Source organism: Bos indicus x Bos taurus, chromosome 2, assembly GCF_003369695.1.
Source record: "Bos indicus x Bos taurus breed Angus x Brahman F1 hybrid chromosome 2, Bos_hybrid_MaternalHap_v2.0, whole genome shotgun sequence".
NCBI lineage: Eukaryota > Metazoa > Chordata > Mammalia > Artiodactyla > Bovidae > Bos > Bos indicus x Bos taurus.
Window position 1 is genome coordinate 7,595,051 of NC_040077.1, and position 24,962 is coordinate 7,620,012.

Consider the following 24,962-nt stretch of genomic DNA (forward strand, 5'->3'; position numbering starts at 1 on the left):
TCATTGTTTTGCAAAGGCTGTGCATGTGTCTTGTGTACCATTAAAATATTTAACATTGCTTTTTAAATAGGTTCAAAACTTCATGACATTCTAATTAGCCACAACTTAAATTCTATTATCAGGTCCACCTTTATAAGACTATCAGCCAACATACCCCGTGTATTACTAGGATAAAAACGCTCTCCATTCTGAAAAGAGATATTTATATAATACGGTTATTATACCAAATGCTTCTGGTAAAAGGAAGCAAACTATGACCTCTCTCACCAGCAGGATGAAGTGTCCTGTTTTCACAACAGAATGATGTTTGACCATAAAGCTAGAATGTGTGTGGGCTGTAAGAAATTTCTGCTTCCTTCTTTCTCTTTCTGTCTTTCTTTTGGCACCAATTTACAACCAGTAAAATCTGGCATGAAATTAGCTTCAGAATGTTTCTAAATGAATTAGAGATTATTTAATGAGTTATAATATATACAAATATAAATTATACAATTTATTTAAAATCATTTATTCTCAGCAAAATCAAACATATCATTGAGTTTACATAGAAATACCATTTGAAACTGGATCTTCATAAAAATGCACTGGTGAAATAAAATGTTCATAATTAATGACCAATTATATATACTATTTAATCATGCCAGTAGCAGGATTGATTACTTTTAAAAATTGGTAAAGTAACTTATTTTAAATGTGCAAAGTACTCTATTGTGTTGCCATTGATAATAAATTGCCACTAAATATATACCTATTACATAAAGCTTTTTAAAGTACAATAAAAATACAAATTCTATCTGTTAAAAAAAGCCATTGATAGGGCTTCTAAACATCCTCATTATACAAATTCCAAAATACTATATGACAAACAAAATTATAAAGACTCTTCTTTATGAAACATATACTACCCTCTAATTAAGGTACAAATGAACAGATAACAGAAAACAAACAGGAAGGCTTATATAGACCATAGAATATTATGAAGATACATACAAATATAATATTGCATAAGCATATTTGATTTCTGTTCCTAGTGAAAATGTACCTTTAGCACATGAAGAAAATTCCCATGACTAAAAGAAAAGAAAAATTTTTGAGATCTACCTTCTATCTAAGCTCACATTTTCATTAATTTAATTTACTTTTCTTATAATGAGATGAACCAAATTATATATCTGACCGTAAATTTTTGCTGCACTCTGTATAAATTAGAGTCTGTTACACAACAGGTGAAGATGTAGGAAACAATTTTTTTTTAAAAAAGCTGAAGTTCACCAGCACAAGAGTCAGGTGCAAGAAAATGTTATTGTTCAGGTAAAAGACTAAACTGAACAGTAATTCCATTCATTTAAAAAATGAGATCCTGACTTTAATAGAAAAAACATTAAATTTGCTAAATAATATTGATAATTCATAAATAAAATGTTACAGAATTTTTAAATTATCAGAATTAATGGGCTATCACAAAATAAACCTTGATGAGAAGATATTTTAATCAAGGGAGAAATATAAGAAGAATAGTCTTATTCAGTGAGAAAAAATTTATTTTGTAAAGTAAATACGGGTAATAGATGCTGCGACTATAGACAGTATATATTCAAAATCATTTTGAGAAAACATCAGATCAAATGACATTTAGATGTTTAGTAATGTAACTTATCTTGATAGAAACTAAATTTTAAGTCCTTTGTGAATAGCAAGCTTTCATTTTTCCACAATCTTTATGTATGAAATAAAATATTTAGAGTATAGCTGATAATAATAGCTAACATTATTACCTTGAACTTAGTAATAACAACTCTAAACACATTTAGTTTAATTCTTGGGATTTATATTTCTGTTATTTTACCTGTTAAAAATGATATGGTGGTGTTATATTCAAAGTTTACATTTTCCCAATAATATGAACAACATTTCATACATAAAATGATATCTGTATAATTAATGGTAACATGTTTATTGGTTTGAATATAGAACATATTTAGTTTGGCATTGGTATATCTCTTAGAATTCTGAAAGGTATCATTTATGTATAGCTTTTGGGAAATTAATAATAAACTAGCAGCCTAGAGAATGAACATAAATTTGAAGAAGCTAATTATTTAGAACTCAGACAAAGGCAGATATTTGGATAATCTGTCTTTCAATTACAAATTCTTCTACAAACAAACTGAAAGGAACATAAAAGTATGATTTAATTTACAGCAAAATGTTACAGATCAACAGTGAATGCATCAGGAAATTTTACTGAAATAATTCTCAAAAAGTTAAGAGACTCAAAAATATATTGGCACATTTATAATACCTGACATAAGTAATAATGACTGATATATATATATATACGTATACAAAACAATTTTAACAGATTCCGGACCTCTTGTTCTTTACATCAGCACCTGCTGTCTAAAGGGTCGAGACAAAATACTGTGCCTTCAAGAGTTAGTCCCATTTTGAACCCCTCCTGTAAAACAAAGTAAAATCATTAAAATAGGAAATGCTCATAGGAAAAAAAAAATCTGTAAATGAAAAAGACTATGAACAAAAGTTGAAATCTTCATGCTTTGATCAAAAAAGAAATAATTATATGTCAAATGTTGACTTGTCAAATTTGTATCAAGTGCTTTTATATCCATTAACATATTAAATGTTTTAAAAATATACATGAGGTTAGCATCCATAAGCTAGCTAGATAGCATATTAAAAAGACATGACCAACCTAGACAGCATATTAAAAAGCAGAGACATTACTCTGCCAACAAAGGTCTGTCTAGTCAAAGCTATGGTTTTTCCAGTGGTCATCTATGATGTGAGAGCTGGACTATAAAGAAAGCTGAGTGCTGAAGAATTGATACTTTTGAACTGTGGTGTTGGAGAAGACTCTTGAGAGTCTCCTGGACTGCAAGGAGATCCAACCAGTCCATCCTAAAGGAAATCAATCCTTTTGAATATTCATTGTAAGGACTGATGTTGAAACTGAAACTCCAATACTTTGACCACCTGATGCGAACTGACTCCTTGGCAAAGACCCTGATGCTGGGCAAGATTGAAGGTGGGAGGAGAAGGGGATGACAGAGGATGAGATGGCTGGATGGCATCACTGACTCTATGGACATGAGTTTGAGTAGGCCCCGGGAGTTGGTGATGGACACGGAAGCCTGGCTTGCTGCAGTCCATGGGGTCACAAAGAGTCTGACATGACTGAGCAACTGAACTGAACTGAGCATCCATAAGAGACAGAAGAAAACAGAACTAATGGAATTAATTTTAAGACTTAAATGTTTCTTTTCAGTAAAAGTCTACTTTATGTCATTCTACTATAGTTTAAAAAGATTCCTTGACTTTAAAGGTCAGTGTTCATTTAAGTATAAGCACAATAGCTAGATCTCAAGTTGATGACAGTTTAATAGTTTTCATCTTTCTTTCTTTCTTTAATAGTTTTCACCTTTCTTTAAGTGAAAGGTGTTCACCTTTCACTGCCCAGAGCCTGGTAAAATAAACTGCATTGCATTTAGGAATTGCAATGCTGTATCCTATGTAGGGGATCCTATGGTGGCAATGGATTGCAGACCACTTTGCCATGGAAAGAGCTTCCTCTGCAGCTTCCCTGGTGACTCAGTGGTAGAGAATCTACCTGCCAATGCAGGAGATGCTGCTTCAATCTCTGCATTGGGAATATTTCCTGTGTTTCAGGGAAGAAGCCAGTTCTGACACCATGTTGGAAACTGTTTCTTTGACTTGCTTTCATTATTATAATCATACTAAATGGCTTGCCTGGCGGACCCTGCCCCTCTGCTTGATGATAAACTAAAGTGCCTTTGTTTAGCTCATGGAGAGACACTTGTCCTGCCCACCTGTGAATAGAAGAGATTAACATACCCCTTCTGAAGGCTGGGCATTCCCCTGGAGATGCTTTGCAAGACTGAAGACCCTTTCACTTTACTTCCCACTGCATCTCTCTCTCTATTCTGCCTTTTGATTTTAATTCCTCATTGATTCTTTTTCTCTGATCTATAAAAGAACCTGGCATCCAGACCCCAAGAAGATGGTTATTTTGAAGCAGAGCCTTCCATGTTCTCGGTCTGCCAGCTCCCCGATTAAAGTCTCTTCCTTGCCTCAACACCTGTCTCTTGGATTCATTGGCCTATTGTACGGCAGGAGAGCAAGCTTGGACTTGGTAACACCTGGAGAAGGAAATGGCAACCCACTCCAGTATTCTTGCCTGGGAAATACCATGGACAGAGGAGTCTGGCAGGGTACAGTCCATGGAATCTCAAAAGAGTCAGACATGATTGAGCGACTCAACAACTAGTTCTGCAGTTGCTTGCATTTGCAAATTATTTGAATCCCACTCACCCCAGCATGTTTTAGCATCTTCCCTGGTGGCTGCAATGTGGGAGAGTAGGGTTTGATCCCTGGGTGAGGAAGATCCCCTGGAGAAGGAAACAGCAACCCATTCCAGTACTCTTGTCTGGGAAATCCAATGGACAGAGGAGTCTGGTGGTCTACAGTCCATGGGGTCGCAAAGAGTTGGACATGACTGAGAGGCTAACAGTTTTTCATAGCATGTTTTAAATGCTTCTGGAAGTTAAACTGCCTTTAATTTATTAATAGCAAGGACCCAATTGCCGTGAAAATTTTTTTTCAAAGAGTTTTAGTAAAAATTCAGTGGCAAAGGATTTTGTCCTTCTCTTCTCAAAGCTCTCTTCTTTTCTGCACAAAGTAATTGAATGATGGACCATCTCTGGCCTTACTATCTCTCCCATACTCATCTTTGCCCATGAAATGTAGACAGCAGTCTGTTCCTGAGGAAAAGAAAATCTCTTTCAAAGAGAGGGCTTCTGCCCTCTGTCGTGCTTTGTCTTTCATTTAATTAGATGACAGCCAAATGCATATTCATTTGCATTTCCTCAAATGAATTTGAGAAATTTGAGTTACCTTCAAATAGAATTGGTGTCTAATGTACTTTAATTATAAGTTCAATGCAAACAGTATCATATAGAGGAAAAGAATCATTACAAAATGCAAGCTGCACCTTTTTCGCTATTAGTGTTTTGAGAATGCTCTTCATTATGTCTACCGCAAAAAGTCCACATGGCAATACCATCACTTTAATGGTTTTTCAAAACTACTTCTCATTATTTGAAATACAAATTCTATTTAGTTAAGTAAAAGTCAGAGTACTTACCATATATTTAAAAGCCTATTTTGTCACAAGCAGAAATATTTTGCCAACTGTATGCATATTTTTTAAACAGCTGCCAAATGGTTAGAAAAGTCAATACTTTAAACTGAAAATACTGTAAATAAACTTCTTTTTAAAATATTGTATTTGGATATCTGAGGATCTATGTACTATATCATCTTCTGGAATATTATTAGATAGATAGACAAGTACTGTGGGTATGTATTATCTTTGCAAAGATTTGATATCATTGTTTTTAAAATGTTATCAGTTCATTCTGAAATTAAACCACTATCTCTTTAATTACCCTGAAAATATAATTTATCAATGTGCTATTACTATAGGAAAAGCAGAATAGTAATCAAAGTAAGATAGGAGTTGATCATTATTTCAACAGCAGCAAAAAATATTTGTATATTAATTATAAGAATATCTCCAAGTTTTTATAAGGATCCTTTTGGATTCCTTTTACATTAACTTAATTATCTCTTTTGACAGACACATTGTCACATGGCTGCATGGTTTTCTTTCCTCCTAAAATAAAATTTCCCACACATTTTCTGACCCTTCCTCTCTAGGTCTCATTTAGTAAGTCATGATTTAACAAATGCTCAGTCCTTCTAAAGTTCCATATCCTCTTGAATTTTAAACCTCTGAATGAAAATAAAGCTTATTTATGTAGGGATGGAATGGAGACTATAATTAATATCACACAAAATAATGATTTTATTATTAATATATTATTAATAATATATGTTATATAAAATGTTTTCCCCAATTGTATTTTCTTACTTTGAAATAGAAAAGTATATCAAGAAAAAAAAAACACTCATATGTAACAATTAAACATGTTGAAGTATGTCCTTTGAATCTCCCTTTTCTCTAACTATAAATTTAAAAAATAATTTAATAATATACTATATATTATATATAACATTTATTTGATGTATTACATACATTATATATAAATTTCTGTATTCTATTTTTTTAATCTTAGCAGAACAAATTTCTTTGAGTCCGTGTAAAACTAATTTGATGATTTTATGATGTTTTATTAATTTTAATATGATGTTTCCTGAATTTTATAATTTTAAATACGGTTGACTGGATGTTTCTATACATAGAGAGTTTCCATATTCATAGTTATTTTCTCTTCAGGACAGATTGCATTAAAGTTTTTGATACCACATAGAAATACACGTATTAGCAACAAATTCCTGCTCGAGCGATGCTATGCACTGATCTTGACCCTGCAATGATTTAGAGTGCCTGTTTCATCACACTTTGATTTGTACTCATATTAGTAAAAAATAAAATGCTTAATTTGCTGAACTAAAGTAGCGTTTATAGTAGTTGATTTGCATGTTTTCTTTGATTAGATTTAACGTGTCTACAAGTACTAGCCATTTGTGGTCCTTTGTGAGCAACTGCCTTTTCATCTGTTGATTATTTAGTTTCCCTATCATTTGTCTACTTATTTTAATTATTTTAATTATATATACACAATATGGTTATACTTTTTAAAACAAAATTAAAAGAAGTATAGAAGTTTTTCTACAAGAGACTGCATGTACATATTTTCCTTATAAAGATTTCTTTATAATTCAAAAGTCTGATAAGTATGTAATTGTATTTCAAATATTTTAAACTATCCAAGGCTTCCAAAGTTTATCTGAATATTTGTTGTATATTTCAGCTATACACTGATCTTGCGAATTATTAACCACTTGAATTAGCATCATTTAATGCAAAATTCATTCATCTTTCATTGACTTACCATGGTTCTTTTTTAACATGTTAAATTATTATAATGAATAAGGTACACTTCTGGAATATCAATACTATTACACTAATTTGCCTGCCAGTGACAGGTAATGAGAAATGTAAATTATGTCAAATCAGATACCCACATAATTGATTTTAAAGAAATATCTAATTTTCTAACAATTTATAAAAAATATGGCTTAATAGTTCTGCTTAAATTCTTGCATTCATGAGATGTTTTTTCGATTTCCTCTGTAAATAAAACAGTAAAATCCAAAATTTCAGTAAGCTTAACTCAATATAATTTATATGCACTCATGCTAAGTCGCTTCAGTTGTGCTGACTCTTTGCGACGCTATGGACTGTAGACCGCGAGGCTCCGCTGTCCATGGGATTCTGCAGGTGAGAATACCGCAGTGGTTGCCAGGCCCTTCTCTGGGGAACCTTCCTGACCCAGGGATTGAACCTGAAGCCCATTATGTCTCCTGGCATTGCAGGAGGATTGTTTACCATTAGCACCTATACTGTATTAAGTTTTTACACTATACGTAAAGATAAAAATAGTAACTAAATGTGTGCATTCAGTTAATCAGGCTAACAAGATTAATAATGAAAGCTGTCATAGATTTTAGATAAAATATGATATTACTTGAGTTAAACTTGCAAATAAATCATGGATTAAAAGAAACAGACAAACAATGAGATGGACAATGCCATAGTGACTTATTCATTGAAAAAAACTTCAAAATATGAGTATAAACCTCTTTAAATAATAATCAGACATATCCATGTGAACTGCTATTTGAGTATTTATTAAATAAAGCATGCAAATATTAAGGTTTAACTTCAAGAAGCCATAACTTGTTTAAAATATGAAAATGATATACCAACCATCTCTGGCGCTACCAACCATGAAAGCAGAAAAGAATGAAAAAGACATTAGGAAATAACAAAAACAAAAGCAAAAATACCACAGTGTAACATTATTTATCTAACACATGTTAAATCATTCCAATACGTTGTTTCTCAAACTAAGTTTCTACAAAAATCTGGAGATATAGGCTTATCTTCAAATATCTATAGAAAACGTTTGTTGTGTGAAAATCTAAAAAAAAATAGTAGTAATTATTTGTGGTTTTTATAACCTTTGAGAACAAATACTACCATATCACTGTCCATGTTTTTGTCTGTTCCTACAAGAACATTAGCACCGAGGTAGAATAAGCGTAATTGATAAAATTAATGAAAAGGTAAATTATTTACATATGAAATAAATAAAGCATTATCACTAAATAATCATGCACTATTTGCATGAAGTCTCTTAGTATTTGAACTATAGAAAAGATGTGATACATGCTATATCAACAGAAGTTTGATATTGATGGTTTTAGCTTCAGCCAAGTAAAATAATCCATGCTATTATATTAAAGTTTGTAATTAGAATTTTATTAGGTGTTATAATTTTGCTTTTAATTGATGTTTTGAATTAACAGTTATATAAGATCTAGAAGGATAAAATGCTTTTCAACTTTTTGTAAGTATTTATGAAATGTTATAATAAAAGTTTAAGTCAGTATTAAGGATTTAAAATAATTTTTTATGCAAAAGGGAATTATAAATCATTCAACTTGAGAAATTTTTATTTTAACATATTCTTAAAAAATCTCAAGATATGTTAAACAATCCAACTTTTAAGATAGAGAGGTATTATTACATCTGGAATAATTACATCTGGAATAATAAGGAAGATCACATAATACTTAAAAACCTGCTTCATACCTTCAGTCCAAAATCAGTGAAAGGATTTTTATGATCTTTCTAAGAAGTAGTGTTTTTATCAGTGTTAGAAGATCATAATCCACCCCTTAATTTTTTTTCCAGGAAACAAAGCATAGAAGAGTGAGTATATTGTCCAGGCCGAATAAGTAAATTTATCACATCTTCTCTTTATCACATCTTTTCAGTCAGCTTCATATAAGCTGATTGATATAAGGAGCTGATATCTGACTGCAATCTACCACATATATATTGTCTTTTTGGTGAAAAATAGGACATAAAAACTTCATCAAGATATATAAGGAAATATAAAGAGAAGACCTTATTATAGTACTTATAATGCTAATTATTAATCATGGCCCACTACACAAAATATCTTCAAACTTTCAGAACAACTCAGAATTGAAAAATACAAGGGAAAGAAAGAAATGAAAATGCAGCTGGACTACATTCCTCAACAAGTGGTCATTTGGTGTCTGCTGCTTCAGTAAGAGCCCAGAAGAGCCCACAATGCTTCCTTCTTTTTCTACATCCCCACCCCCACTTCTTTGGAATTCTTGGTTTTAGCTATCAGCTTAGTTAGCTATCTTTTTTAGTTAATTGTGGTACATGGTTTATAACATTATATAAATTTTATGTGTGCAACATTACATTGCAACTTCTGTATATACTACAGTGTGCCCAAAAGTTTAGTTTCCATCCATAACCATACAGTTGACCTCTTTTACAATGATTCCTTTAAAAGAATGATTTCACTCTTACAAAGCTTTTCCTTCATTCACCCATTCACAATTTTGAAATTCATAATTGTTTTAAAAGACTGAGATCAAATCTTATAAATCTAATGCAATGACCTTTTAATTTTTGGATTTTGAATAATGAACTCATGAAGAATTCATGCAATTTTGTATCAAAAAGATGCACCACCTTATTGACACTGTAAATTGCACCATTAAGAAAAAAACACAACAAAACCTTATCTTTAGCATCTGAGTATTTTTAGAGTGAAATGTATATTGTTATTTTAAAGCAATTATTTTAAGTAAGTTGATAATAGTTCAAGGGAAGGATAACTATAGTATATAACATTTTCTAGGAACCACAGAAAAAAGAAAAAAAGATTATGGGCCAATCTGTTAAAATAATCACCTGCATCTCATCTAATTTTGATTGAATGTCTGGCGGGAAGTCCCCTGCTCCACAGTTAAATGGGTCAAAAGGTTCTGCTCCAAACAGGTCCCGCTCTAAAAGGAAGAAAATAATATAGTGAATGAAATGATAAGGAGTGAGTTGAAGTAAGTTAAGTTCAGTCATGTCCAACTCTTTGTGACCACATGGACTGCAGCCCGCCAGGCTCCTCTGCCCATGGAGTTCTCCAGGCAAGAATACTGGAGTGGGTTGCATAGCCCTCCTCCATGGGATTTTCCCACAACAGGGATCAAAGCCAGGTCTCAACCAATGCAGGCAGATTCTTTACCAGCTGAGCCACCAGGGAAGTCCTAAGTTTCGAAGCAAGATTAAATCAAGAAAAACCTGCATAACCAAATGAGCCTCTATCCACAGTAGTTAAAGACCAAAAGGAAGCAAAAATCCATTTTTATGATGATTTAAAAACTATTTGGTGGCAAAGGACTATTATTCAGAGAGGCTTTTAAGCCTTTAAGTAAGAAATAGCAAAATCACTAAATGTTTGATAATTAGTATATTTCAATGCCTATATTTTACCGAAGCAATTTATTTTCTTTTACATTTTTATTCCTTTTGAAGCAATTTAAATGTACTGAAATTGATGTATTATTCACTGAAACTTCCCTATTCCATTTACTGATGACCCTGAAACACAATAGTGACACAATATGTAGGACCTGGTAGATTAGTAAGTAGCTTAACTCAGTTCATGCACTTTAATCTCACCTTTTAGCCAGGAAAAAAAAAATTAAGGAACAATAATTTCTTGTGTAGCATGAAATCATATCACCTTCCTAGGTAACCACAATGAGACTATTTCTCTAAAAATGTCTCCTATTCCCCACACAGATTTTTTTTTTTTTTAATTGCAGTAATGGGGACTCTCTGGCTGCCCAGTGGTTAAGACTCCATGCTTCCAATGAAGGGGGAGTGGGTTCAACTCCTGGTAGAGTAACTAAGATCCCACATGCCACATGGCCAAAAAAAAAAAAAAAACCCAAAAGACCCCACAAGAGTAATAGAATATCAAAGATCCCTGTGAGTATATTTTAAAGTATGCATTGCAATGCATACTTCAAAACATATAGACAGGGAGTTTTATATATTCTATGGCTTATTATATGCCAAAGTTTTTAAAGAAATTTCTTTCCTCTGAATACATTCAAAGCCAGTCTTAAATGACAAAAAATTAAACTGTCCATAGGCAATAAAATTTATAATGTAGCAAGATTTTCACTTTTCAGTTCAGTTGCCCAGTTGTGTCTGACTCTTTGCGACCCCACTGACTGCAGTTTGCCAGGCTTCCCTGTCCATCACCAACTCCTGGAGCTTGCTCAAACTCAGGTCCATCAAGTCAGTGACACTATCCAACCATCTCATCCTCTGTCCTCCCCTTCTCTTCCTGCCTTCAATCCTTCCCAGCATCAGGGTTTTTTCTAAAGAATCACTTCTTCGTATCAGGTGTCCAAAAGTATTGGAGCTTCAGCTTCAGCATCAGTCCTTCCAATGAATATTCAGGACTGATTTCCTTCAGGATTGACTGGTTTGATCTCCATGCAGTCCAAGGGACTCTCAAGAGTCTTCTCCAACAGCACAGTTCAAAAGCATCAATTCTTTGGCACTCAGCTTTCTTTATGGTCTAACTGTCACATCCATACATGACTACTGGAAAAATCATAGCCTTGACTAGATGGACCTTTGTTGGTAAAATAATGTCTCTGCTTTTTAATATGCCGTCTAGGTTTCTCATAGCTTTTCTTCCAAGGAGCAAGCATCTTTTAATTTCATGGCTACAGTCACCATTTGCATTGATTTTGGAACCCAAGAAAATAAAGTTTGTCACTGTTTCAATTGTTTGCCCATCTATTTGCCATATGCCATGATCTTTGTTTTTTGAATGTTGAGTTTTAACCCAGCTTTTTAAATTCTCTTCTTTCACTTTCACCAACAGGCTCTTTCATTCCTCTTCACTTTCTGCCATAAGGGTGGTGTCACCTGCATATCTGAGGTTATGGATATTTCTCCTAGCAATCTTGATTTTGTGCCTTATCCATTCCAGCATTTCTCATGAATAAACTTTAAGCAAGGTGACAATATACAGCCTTGACACACTCCTTTTCCAATTTGGAACCAGTCCACTGTTCCATGTCTTCTTGACCTGCATATAGATTTCTCAGGAGGCAGGTAAGGTGGTCTGTTAATCCCATTTATTTAAGAATTTTCCACATTTTCTTGTGATCCACACAGTCAAAGGCTTTAGAATAGTCAGTAAAGCAGAGTAGATGTATTTCTGGAATTTTCTCACTTTTTCTATGATCCAATGGATATTGGCAATTTTATCTCTGGTTCCTCCGCCTTTTCTTTTTTTTTTTTTTCCCTCTGCCTTTTCTAAATCCAGCTTGAACATCTGGAAGTTCACAGTTCACATATTAATTGAGCCTTCCTTGGAGAATTTTAAGCATTACTTTACTAGCGTGTGAGATGAGTGCTATTGTGTGCTAGTTTGAACATTTTTTGGCATTTGCCCTTCTTTGGGATTGGAATGAAAACTGACCTTTTCCAGTCCTGTGGCCATTATTAAGTTTTCCAAATTTGCTGGCATGTTGAGTGCAACACTTGCACAGCATCATCTTTTAGGATTTGAAATAGCTCAGCTGGAATCCCATCACCTCCACTAGCTTTGTTGGTAGTGATGCTTCCTAAGGCTCACTTGACTTCACACTCCAGGATGTCTGGCTCTAGGTGAGTGATCATGCCATCATGGTTAGCTGGGTCATTAATATCTTTTTTGTACAGTTCTTTTGTGTATTCTTGCCACTTCTTAATATCTTCTGCTTCTGTTAGGTCCATACCATTCCTGTCCTTTATTAAGCCCATCTTTGCATGAAATGTTCCCTTGGTATCTCTAATTTTCATAAAGTCTTTCCCATTCTATTGTTTTCCTCTATTTCTTTGCACTGATCACTGAGGAAGGCTTTCTTATCTCTCCCTGCTATTCTTTGGAACCCTGCATTCAGATGGATATATCTTTCCTTTCTCTTTTGGTCACTGTAGAGAGTTTTTACAAAACATGGTCCACTGGAGAAGGGAATGGGAAACCACTTCACTTTTCAGGAATGCTCAGTTTCCTGAAATGCTTTGTAAGAAGTAATATTTATCTACTTGAGTTCTATGAATAACATATTCTCAACCATTCCATGACTCCCATTATGAAAGATTGTTATATACCTTATTGCAAATTTTTTTTTCCAGATTCATGTATTAAATAAGTTAAGAAAAGTAAAATGCTTAGAAGTTTCTGGTGCTGGTAAGTACTACATAAATAAGGATATACAATTTACATCCAAATAAAGTCGCTTTTAAGAATGAAAGGAATGTTACCAATAGTTTCATCAGGATGAAAGGTATAAGCCAGGGCAGTTCTAAATGAATGGGGATTTACTTTTACCTTAGGTATAACAGATGGGTGTTATTATTATTGTTGCTATTTATTTTCCTCAGTCTGATGTTTATTATAGGCAATAAATCAGAACTTGGAGAAACTTTTCTTTGGAAGAGTATCTTGGATACACATTAACAGGATACACATTAAGTGATGCTTTACACACGGTGAAGAAATGAATTAGTAAAGAGAAAGGTCTGTCAGGAGAGACAGAGATTCTCATTACACAGGTCTTCTAAAGTTGGGACTCAAAACCATCAGAGATTTCAGATGGGCTTAAGGGTTTCTTTTAACATTTCTAAAGTACAATGAAATTTTGTATGAGTGAGCATGTTGTGCTTTTAGGTGAAAGAGGTTTAACATTAAATTTATCATATTCTTTGGGGTCCATAAACCCCCAAGTTAAGAAACTACTAATTTAAATATCAAATATATTAATATCATGCAAATTAATAAACAGAGCTCTTTGGCATATTTTGGCCAACTCAGATGGATCTAAAACCCATAAAAAATCATGTGAGTCTAATTTTCAATTTAAAAAGATTTAGTATGTAATTAATAACATGAAAAGTATTTAATCTAATGTAAGAGCAAAAGGACAAAAACAGGTGATATTTCATTTGGTCATTCTTTCCTTCATCAACTAAACATTTATTGGACGCAGTATGTGCCATACATTTTGCTAGGCAGTGGATTAAAGCAGTGAGGAAAGGACTTTCCAGTCAAGTGCCTTCCCTCCTATAACTTATAACCAATTAGGAAATATGATATGAAACAAATTAAAACCTCATATGTATTCAGAGATCAAAAATTTGCTCTGGAGAACTACTAGGGTTCTCAGGCAGTAAGGAAAAAAACTAAAGGGTCTTGTAGGTTTCTGCTTTTATATATTTAGAACATAAAGAAAAGTAAATGAATGAATACATTTAAGAGTTCATTTAAAGAAAAAGTCCTAATACTAAAATCCCATTGGATTAGAGTTTTAGACAATTTTACAATTAAAATTGAGTTGAACAAATCTGTCCTTAAATTGTTAGTATAGATAGACAAAAAGACAATTGATAGATAGTTGGTAGATAGAAATGATACAGTAGTAATCAAAACTCCATATCTATCATTTATTATCTATCTAGTCTATCTATTGATATATTATTGTATTTACTAAACTCAGACATCAGCATAGGTAGACATTAAAAAATATAGCAGGATGTGATGTCAATTTCTCATTAATAAATTCCTTAAAACAATTTACCTATCTCTACCTAGATTTTCCAAAGATGTTTCAAACTCACAAATGTCTAAAAGAGAACTCCTTCACTTTCTCCCTCTCTACCTCAATTTTTCTCATTAACAACATTTGGTCTAAAATCCTGAATTGTAATTGATTTTGAACTCTCACTCATCATCCTGATGGATAACTCTCAATTACCATTCCTTCTAAATGTCTTAAAATCTATTCACGCTTCTCAATTTATATTCTATTTGGTTTTAAGTTGTCCATTGTAGATACACAGCTAACTTATATTTCAAAATCTACTGTGTATGATAAACAAATAAATATTGAATGAAATAAATGAATGAGTAAAAGAGTGAGAAAATCAGAGGAGGTAAAAACAGTGGTAAAAGAAGCGATCTGCCTGCAATGCAGGAGACCAGGGTTTAGTCCACAGGTTGGGAAGATCCCCTGGAGAAGGGACTGGCTACCCACTCCAGTATTCCTGCCTGGAGAATTCCATGGACAGAGGAGCATGGCAGGCTACAGTCCATGGGGTCGCAAAGAGTTGGACATGACTGAGCAACTAACAGTTTCACCCCTCTCAACATTTTCACAAACAAAGAGATGTGGGACACTCATGAGGACAAGAAATATCTCATTTTGGAAAGATTGTCTACCATGACATGTATATTATGGATTATTTCCCTGAAAAAATATTTTGCGTCAACAAAAAATATATTCAGAGGAATTTGAATATGCTATATTTCAACTTACATATTGAAATATTTTTGTACATTGACCTAATATTACTACTTTGCATTTACAAATTAGCCCTCAGAAATTTACTGAATGCCTAAAATGTGCAATGCAGTTTGTTAAGTTCCACAGGGGAAATAGACTATAGGCTCTGAAATACTTCACAGCTTTAAAACTTCAGAGCTACATTGAAAATGTCTTAAGTGTGAACCAGAGAGGAAGCAATAAAGCATAATACGTAAAACTCTTTTCTTCAGTGACCCTTTGGATTTGCTGACTGATCAAGACCATTGGAAACCATTCTTTAGCTTTCTGTGAGAGGGCACAGATCAAAATATAGTCAAGACATTGATGATTAGCATCTGCTAGATGCTTTCTAATTCAACAGAAAAAGACTTACATATAGAAAGATATATAGAAAGTAAATCAGAAAAGCAATGTATTTATTATAGCTTTTTAAATATCAAATAGAGAACACTCACATAAGAGTTAGTTATAAATAAATCATGAAATTCATAGATTTATATATATGAAATTCATAGATTCACATGTTTCTTTAAGACTACCCACATGCCCTATGATAAAAACTTAAACTGATCTCTCTATATATGTCAAAGATAATTAATTACCACCAGAGTTGTTTGTAATCATTGAAAACATATTAAAAATATAACCCCAAACACAATAAAAACATAATTAAGTACCTTGTATTATGATGGAATTAATCTTATACCAAAATACCATTTTTCATGAAATAGTTTTAAATGCAAATAGTGATGTCTTTAGTAGTATACTCTGAATTATAAAGTAAAATATATAATTCACTGAACTTGTTACATATATATAAACAAATTCTTTGGTTATTAAAATTTCTAGTGAGCTTGTTAAGATATATGATTTCACATAAAGAGCTAATTAAACATTTAAAATGTACACAAATGTAGCAAAAAATATTGATTTGTTTAGAAAGCTTACTAATCTCGTTAGATCGACTAGGTACTGGAGGCGGCTGCATGCCATTGTGAGTAGGTATTGAAGACTGGTGTGATACCGGAGAAAATGGAATCATATCAAAGATGTCAGTAGAGGGTGACTTAGGTGTCACACTGCCTGCCTGCAATGAAGATAACACGCATTAGGGTAGTAGTCCATATAGACACATTATAATGAAAAATATTTCACATACATATAAAAGACATGTCAACCCAACACATGTGGTTGAGTCATATGAACTTGCCACTCTGTAGATCAAAAATGGTTAAGTAGGCAATTTCATACGAATGAACCACATATGCCAAATGCTCATTGGCAAGAAAATCTCTACAAAAATGTTATCAAAGATGATGGCAAAAATGGTGACAACACTATTATAGACAGATGTATCTTTTATATTGGATTTTTTATATACCTAGAAATAATTGCCATTTATATCCAAGAATTGAAAACATGTTACAAACAATTTCTTTAAAACCTTGATATCAGTAATGTATTTTGCATAAGATTATAAGATTTAGACAGAAATAACTGAACTTACGTGATGCATCTTAAACATAACCATTCAAAAGCAATTGATAAAGATTTAAAAAAAATTTTCAAGGAGTCTATTTTAAATTGTATTTATAACTCTAGTGACTGCCAACTATTATATTCATTATAGTGACATTTATTCTTAGAATAAGTTTTCATCAAGTTTTCTACAATAAATAGGTACCTTGTAAAATAAATTATAGTCACTAAGTATACCACCAAAATGGTTAAGTTATCTGGGACAATCTGGACTTGGACGTAATGTCAGAATGAAACAATCATCACTTTACATAATATGTAATTTACATATAAAATTACATAATATGTAATTGTCATACAGGGAAGAAATTACATATATATATATCATCTATAAACCAAAGAGAATTTTCATTTTGGAGAGAAATAGTGAGGAGAAATTAACTTTTCCTATAAGAACATGAACATTGCTTGGAACTGCTTAGAGTGGTACACATTAAAATTTGTGTTTTCAGAATACATTTTTTTTTTATTTATAGGTGATGTAGGTAATGAAAAATAAGCCTGATTGTGTGTAAAGAGTAACTGATTTGCTATTCAGTTTACATGACTGTTATTACATTTTTTTCATGCAGGATAATAAAATAGCTGACATCTTCCTTTCTTTAGCAACTTACTTTCCCTTTATGGTTTATCAGTCACAAACACTATACAAAGACTTGGAGGAACCTTCCTCCTACTCAGCAATGTTCTCCTAATCAGCCTCTCTCTCCATTCCCCCTGGCATCCATCTCTCTCCTCTTTGTCAGGATTTAAAGATACTCGAATCTTGACTTTGTTAAAACAAACCAACCAAAAAGCTCTTTACTCAGCGCTTCTTTACTCCTCTAGACCCTCATTTCTCTTTCTCTTCTCTATTGAAGCTGAGCTCTTTGAAGGAGGTATTATATTTCTTGCCTGTTTACTTCATCCAATCCTCAATTAAGATCATTCTAGACTGTTCTTTTTTTTTTTTTTTTTTGATCCCACTCCATGGCATGTGGACCTTAGTTCCCCAAACAAGGATGGAACCCAAGCCCCTTGAACATGGAGTCTTAACCACTGGACTGGCAGAGAAGTCTCTAGATTGCTCTTTTTGCTGAGCTGTACTTAAACAGCTTTGCCAGTATCATCAATGGCCTAACTTCCCAATTACCATATTTGATGAATCTTTTTTTTTCTTTTTAAAATTTGTACTGGCGTATAGATGATCTACAATATTGTGCTAACTTCAGGTGTACAGCAAAGTGAATCATTTGTACATATACATATATCCACTGGTTTTAGATTCTTTTCTGATGAACCCTTGAAAGTACTTGTCCTACTTCATCTTTTTGTGGATTTGGACTACCACTCTCTACTAGAAGGGCTTCCTTTCTGGCTCAGCTGGTAAAGAATCTGCCTGCAATGCAGAAGACCTGGGTTCCATCCCCTAGGCGGGGAAGATCCCCTGGAGAAGGGAAAGGCTGCTGCTGCTAAGTCACTTCAGTCGTGTCCGACTCTGCAACCCCATAGACGGTAGCCCACCAGGCTCCCCCATCCCTGGGATTTTCCAGGCAAGAACACTGGAGTGGGTTGAAGGGAAAGGCTATCCACTCCAATATTCTGGCCTGAAGAATTCCATGGGGTTGCAAAGAGTTGGACAGGACTGAGTAACTTTCACTTTCAATTTCTCTACTAGAAACTCTCTGATGTCAGATGACCCAAGTATGCAAAAATGGCACATAAAGGCCCCAGATCACATCATCAATTCAAGACATACTTGATTTTTTCAATACTATATAAATGGCATATATTGGCAGAATTCAAAATAATATATGGGATAATAAAAATAATTTTCTATTTAGCAAATTACATGCGGTCTTGGGATGCTGTTGTCACTGTCTGGCTTGGGAAGGCCCCGTTTAGAAGGTGGTGGTATTAACAGTCCCAATGATAGTCTGGAATCAGGAGAGTTGACAGGAGTGACAGTAATGGAAGAAATATTTAGACAGGGAGATGAATCATCAGTACTATGCCAGAAAGAGGGCGAGCATCTCTGAAACCCGTGTTGCTCATGATCAGACATTTTGTGCAGCAGCTGTAAAGAAATGACAGAGAAATATACTAAGGAAAAGAAAGAAGACATGGAGGAAAAAGAATATATGAAAATTTATTCATGAAAGAATATTGTGAAAATGATAAGTAATTTCAAAACAACTTTTCTAAGATTAAAACAACTAGTTTGAGTAGATTTTTTCCTATGGCAGGACCTTCCGATTCTGTGTTCTTTAATTGGATGCTTTTTTACTGAAATATTACATTTTTATATATTTAAATAAAATATTGCATTCAATATAACTTAAGAGAAAGAAGGTAGAGAGGGAAATGACAAATGCCTGAAGATTTATTTCTGAGAGAGCTTCTTTGTGATGAGATGGGAGAAGGAAAAAATAGCAACAAGGAAAAACGTCAGTGGGAGTAAAGTCTAGTAAAAAGTTAAGTCTGTAGAATTTTCAAAAAGGGGTACAGCATACCTGTTAGATTTAATCCTCCAATCATTCTTTTAAAGTCTTAGTATTAGTAGTATTATATCATTATCATATTAAAGATAGGGGGGTCAAGGCCCATGGATTCTTTGTGATTTTAGACTTCCCTTTCACTTTTCACTTTCATGCATTGGAGAAGGAAATGGCAACCCACTCCAGTGTTCTTGCCTGGAGAATCCCAGGGATGGGGGAGTCTGGTGCACTGCCGTCTATGGGGTCGCACAGAGTCGGACACGACTGAAGCGACTTAGCAGCAGCAGGAGCAGCAAGGTAAGAAGCAAAGCCAAAATTCAAAACAATCTGACTCCAATCATCATGCCCTTTCTATAGGTAGTGAGTTCCAAGTGGTAAAATTTTGGGGGGATGAACAGAGGCATTGTTGAATGACTTCAAATAAATCAGAGAGATACATAATAATAAACAACTATTATAGTATACTGTATGGGGTCAGTCTTTGGATGACTTTTGGAAGCTATTTTCATTACATCATGGAAAGCTATCGTCAAATACTGAGCTGGACAGAGTTGAGCAGCCAGATGTCAGAATGGTCAGTTAAAACAACCACACAAATGAAAGTACATAATAATTGAGCCTTTATTCACTTACTGTAATAGTGTAAGCAAGAGGCCAAAAAGAAAGTGCTGGCTTCATTAAGGTCCCATTCCTCAATGAATGGCACTGGGCAAAGGTCAGAAGCATCATTACAGAAGCAGGGCATTCTCTCTGTCTTGCTAGGGAGCCCTGAACAAAAGGTTCCTACTGGTTTGGTTTGGTTTTGGGGGAGAGAATAGGGGAACAGAGGGAAGATCAAGGAAAAGAACTAAGAGTAGAAGATACTTAAAACTGAGCTTTACTGGAGAAATACCACTAGTATTTCTCTAGTGCAGTGATACCAAGGGATCATTTCATGCAAAGATGGACACAATAAAGGACAGAAATGGAATGGACCTAACAGAAACAGAAGATATTAAGAAGAGGTGGCAAGAATACATAGAAGAACTGTACAAAAAAGATCTTCATGAACCCGATAACCATGATGGTGTGATAACTCATCTAGAGCCAGACATCCTGGAGTGCAAAGTGAAGTGGACCTTAGGAAGCATCATTGCGAACAAAGCTAGGGCAAGATGATGAAACCTGAGCCATTTCAAATACTAAAAGATGATGCGGTTAGAGTGCTGCACTCAATATGTGAGAACATTTGGAAAACTCAGCAGTGGTCACAGGATTGGAAAAGGTTAGTTTTCATTCCAATCCCAAAGAAAGGAAATGCCAAAGAATGTTCAAACTAGTGCACAATTGCACTCATCTCACATGCTAGCAAAGTAATGCTCAGAATTCTCCAAGCTAGACTTCAATAGTACATGAACTGAGAACTTCCAGATGTTCAGGCTGGAGTTGGATCATAGGAAAAGCAAGAGAGTTCCAGAAAAACATCTACTTCTGCTTCACTGACTACGCTAAATCCTCTGTGTGGATCAGAACAAACTGCGGAAAATTCTTAAAGCGATGAGAATACCAGACCACCATATCTATCTCCTGAGAAACCTGTATGTATGTCAAGAAGCAACAGTTAGAACTGGACATGGAACAACAGACTGGTTCCAAATTGGGAAAGGAGTAGATCAAAGCTGTATATTGTCACCCTGCTTATTTAACTTATATGCAGAGTACATCATGTGAAACGCCAGGCTAAATGAAGCACAAGCTGGAATCAAGATTGCCAGGGGGAAATATCCATAACCTGAGATATGCAAATGACACCACACTTATGGCAGAAAGTGAAGAGGAACTCAAAAGCCTCTTGATGAAAGTGAAAGAGGAGAGTTTAAAAAGCTGGCTTAAAACTCAACATTCAGAAAACTAAGATAATAGCATCCAGTCCCATCACTTCATGCAAACAGATGAGGAAACAGTGACAGACTTTATTTTCTTGGGCTCCAAAATCAATGCAGATGGTGACTGTAGCCATGAAATTGAAAGATGCTTGCTCATTGCAAGAAAATCTATGGCCAATCTAGACAGCATATTAAAAAGCAGAGACATTACTTTGTGGACAAAGGTCTATATAGTCAAAGCTATTGTTTTTCCAGTAGCCATGTGTGGATGTAAGAGTCAGATCATAAAGAAAGCTGAGTGCCGAAGAATCGATGCTTTTGAACTGTGGTGTTGTAGACTCTTGAGAGTTTCTTGGACTCCTAGGAGATCAAACCGGCCAGTCCTAAAGGAAATAAATCTTGAATATTCATTGGGAGGACTGATGCTGAAGCTGAAGCTCCAATACTCTGGCCACCTGATGCAAAGAACTGACTCATTTGAAAAGACCTTGATGGTGGGAAAGGTTGAAGGCAGGAGAAGAAGGAGACAACAGAGCATGAGATGGTTGGATGGGATCACTGACTCGATGGACATGAGTTTGAGCAAGCTCCAGGAGTTGCTGATCGACAGAGAAGCCTGGCGTGCTGCAGATCATGGGGTCATAATGAGTTGGACACGACTGAGAGACTGAACTGAACTGAAGTGTCAAAATGTGTTTTCAAGGGCCCCCCAAAGATGGTCTGGATGAGACCATTAAGAGAGGCCTAGGCCAAGGGCCTCCAATAAGGAGGCCTGTAAATGGAGGCACCTGGGCTGAAATGCAGCTACCTGTAACAGTGTGGCTGCCTGGGTGGGGCAGGGGCCAAGTCTTGGCCTGCAACTCCTCCGCACGCAATGCACTAAATCTGCAGTGGTGCCGGCAGCTTTCCCCCATGAGACTTGCCACAGAAAGACTTTGTAACTTTGTAGGGTCTGGAGGATTTGGCCTGGAGCCAGGCTTCTAGGCTACAAATCACACCGCAGATATTTTTCAACACTAATAGGACTTGGTGGTAGCCAACACAAATCTGGCTTTTGACAAACTTCACGGTGAAAGGTGGTAACTAAAATTATAGTTAGAAGAAACAACAAGCTTGAAAGCATCTTTAAAGTTGAAGTCACTTCACACGTTTCAGGAAGCAGAGGGGGAAACAAGGCAGTGTAAAGCGAGAAATTTAAGCTGAGGAAAGCATTCAGTGTGGAAATAAGTCTATGATGGTCCAAATTATATAACTTATCACTATTAATACGCACATGCATGCATGCTCAGTCGCTAAGTCGCCTCTGACTCTTGTGACCCCATGGACTGTAGCCCCCCAGGCTCCTCTGTCCATGGGATTTTCCAGGCAAGAACACTGGAGTGGATTGCCATTTCCTCCTCCAGGGGCTCTTCCTGACTCAGGGATTGAACTTGCGTCTCCAGCATTGGCAGGTGGATTCTGTACCCCTGATCCACCTGGGAAGCATATTAATGTGCATATACAGTTACACAATGACTGCTCTCCCTATTGATCTTCATAGACACCTATCTATCTATAGATATGTGTACATATATGCATGTATGTGTATAATTTTAAGATCTATTTTATGGTCTATATAATTTGCTGTAAAATTCTGTAGTTGATGGCAACCTTTATGTAATTATAGGTAACAACTGTAAGCTCCTGGTGGACAAACCTTTGTCTTTCTAAATATTCTGTATAACAGATTACTTGGTATATAATAAACTGTCAATTAATATTTTTCTCTAATTTATACTCCAGCAACTGTTTTAACTTAAACTGTAACTTGACAAGGACATCCAAATTGAGTAGAACATAAAAAGATATTAACTGGAAGTTATCCCTGGGATCATTTGGCTTATAAATGGGAGTACTCTATATTATGATTTGTATTGACCAAAACATATTACCAGGTTCCTCAAAGCAAACTGAAGCCCAGAAAAACCTAACTTAAAAGTGCTCTAGTGTTTTATCATAGTGTTAATACTTACATTCTACTTCATCTGAGAAAGTATAAATATACTTCATTTAGATAATATAAATGAAGAATGTATATCATATGAAAATAATAGAATATGTCAGTACCCCAATTAAGAACTATTTTTACTTTCAATGGTAAAGCAGGGCTATCTATCAATAGCTTTAGTGTTCAAAGTTTAAAAATTCTAACACTAACTAATTCTTACTAGTTTCCTTTTGCATATACCTGTGTGCTGAGTTGCTTCAGTCGTGTCTGACTCTTTGCAACCCTATGGGCCATAGTCTGCCAGGCTCCTCTGTCCATGGGACTCTCCAGGCAAGAATACTGGAGTGGGTAGCCATGCCTTCCTCCAGGGGATCTTCCCGACAGAGGGACTGAACCCATGTCTGTTATGCCTCCTGCATTTGCAGGTGGGTTCTTTACCACTAGCATTGCCTGGGAATGCCAGTTTCCTTTGGTCATCAGTAATCTACATTTGGTCCCCTAGGATTTTTTTGTTTGGGTCATACAGGTCTTTAAAATATTGGTTCAGTTGTTTACAGGTTAATTTTAAGATTGTACCTTAAAAATCTAGAGTCTGTTTAGAAGTTAGAAAATCCAGAAAGTGGGCCCAAAAATTTATGTAAAAATAATTCACTGGTATTGAGAAATAGCTGTGCCTTTTAAGTTGGTGTCTGCCCTCCAACTCCTCACTCTAACCCCTTGACTAGGACACACGTTTATGCCACAGCCTGGGCTCTGCTGACATTTGTGTTTGTGATTCTTAACTTACAAACAATTCAACTTAGGGAATTAGATATTCCATCTGATTCCTTTTAAGAATGAAATCTAAACCCAGCATGTTTAAATACACAGACATATTTCACTAGTGTCTGATTCTGCCCCAATCTATTAGGCCTGGTAAATAAGAATAAGAGTATGTGACTACAGCCCCTAAATGGCATACAGTGGCATTTGGGGCACTGGATAAATATTTTGAGTAGTATCTTTGAAGTTAAGGGTTCAGGAACTAGCCATTTTTTATTATTCCATTTTTAAGTGCTTGAGAATTTTTTTTTTTAAGAAATGAAATACACAGCTCAGATAAAAATGGCTTGATATTTTTTTAGGCTGGGTGTTGTGTCAATATTTTGATAGATGGCTAGAAACCAAAATTTTGGAACTTTGCTACAGAAGTTGATGGCACTACCGTTTAATCCTTTTATGCTCACAATTATAAGTGCTTTGGTCTTTAGGAAGTTTCATGGGATCTGAATTACTATACTAAGGGAAATGAGGAAATCTATGCTCAACAATTATATGTTAATTATGCAGGAGTTGTTAGGTTATTCAGACATATTAATAATGAGTGTCCATAATTAAGATTTATAGCTATTATAGTTTTAAAGCTCTTTCTTTCAGTGAGTAAAGACTTGGTATATTAGGCCATGATGAATATTTCAACTGTGATATCTGCCTAAGAATGACAATGATGAGACATCATAAAAGGGTTTGAATCCTATCAGTTAATATTGAATACATTTAAACAATAACAAAAAAATGCATTAAAGATTAGAAATATTAGAATGATACTGAAATTTTATTTTATGCTGCTAGTTATTTTGGCAGTATAAATCTCGAGAGACTCTTTTAAAACATAAAACAAATAATTTCAAGATTAAAACATGATTTATCACAATCATTAAAATAGTAGAATTTAAAATTCTACTTAGAATTATATTTAAAAAATTA

The 24,962-nt window shown here is 34.6% G+C and overlaps 1 protein-coding gene across 8 annotated transcripts in view; it reads right to left on the bottom strand.

Moving 5' to 3' along the window:
• Window positions 1-431: 431 nt before the first annotated feature.
• Window positions 432-24,962, bottom strand: part of GULP1 (GULP PTB domain containing engulfment adaptor 1) — a 336,734-nt gene continuing 312,203 nt past the window's right edge. For 5 of the 8 annotated variants that reach the window (XM_027555721.1, XM_027555703.1, XM_027555712.1 and 2 more), the window contains 4 exons: window positions 18,719-18,943; window positions 16,297-16,435; window positions 9,869-9,963; window positions 432-2,458 (listed from right to left, as the gene is read on the bottom strand). In XM_027555721.1, coding sequence (XP_027411522.1) covers window positions 2,387-2,458; window positions 9,869-9,963; window positions 16,297-16,435; window positions 18,719-18,943 — 531 coding nt within the window. In that variant the 3' untranslated portion in view covers window positions 432-2,386. Of the gene's footprint in view, window positions 2,459-7,834; window positions 7,846-9,868; window positions 9,964-16,296; window positions 16,436-18,718; window positions 18,944-24,962 lie in introns of all 8 variants that reach the window. The other 3 variants (XM_027555736.1, XM_027555754.1, XM_027555745.1) reach the window with 3 other exon arrangements.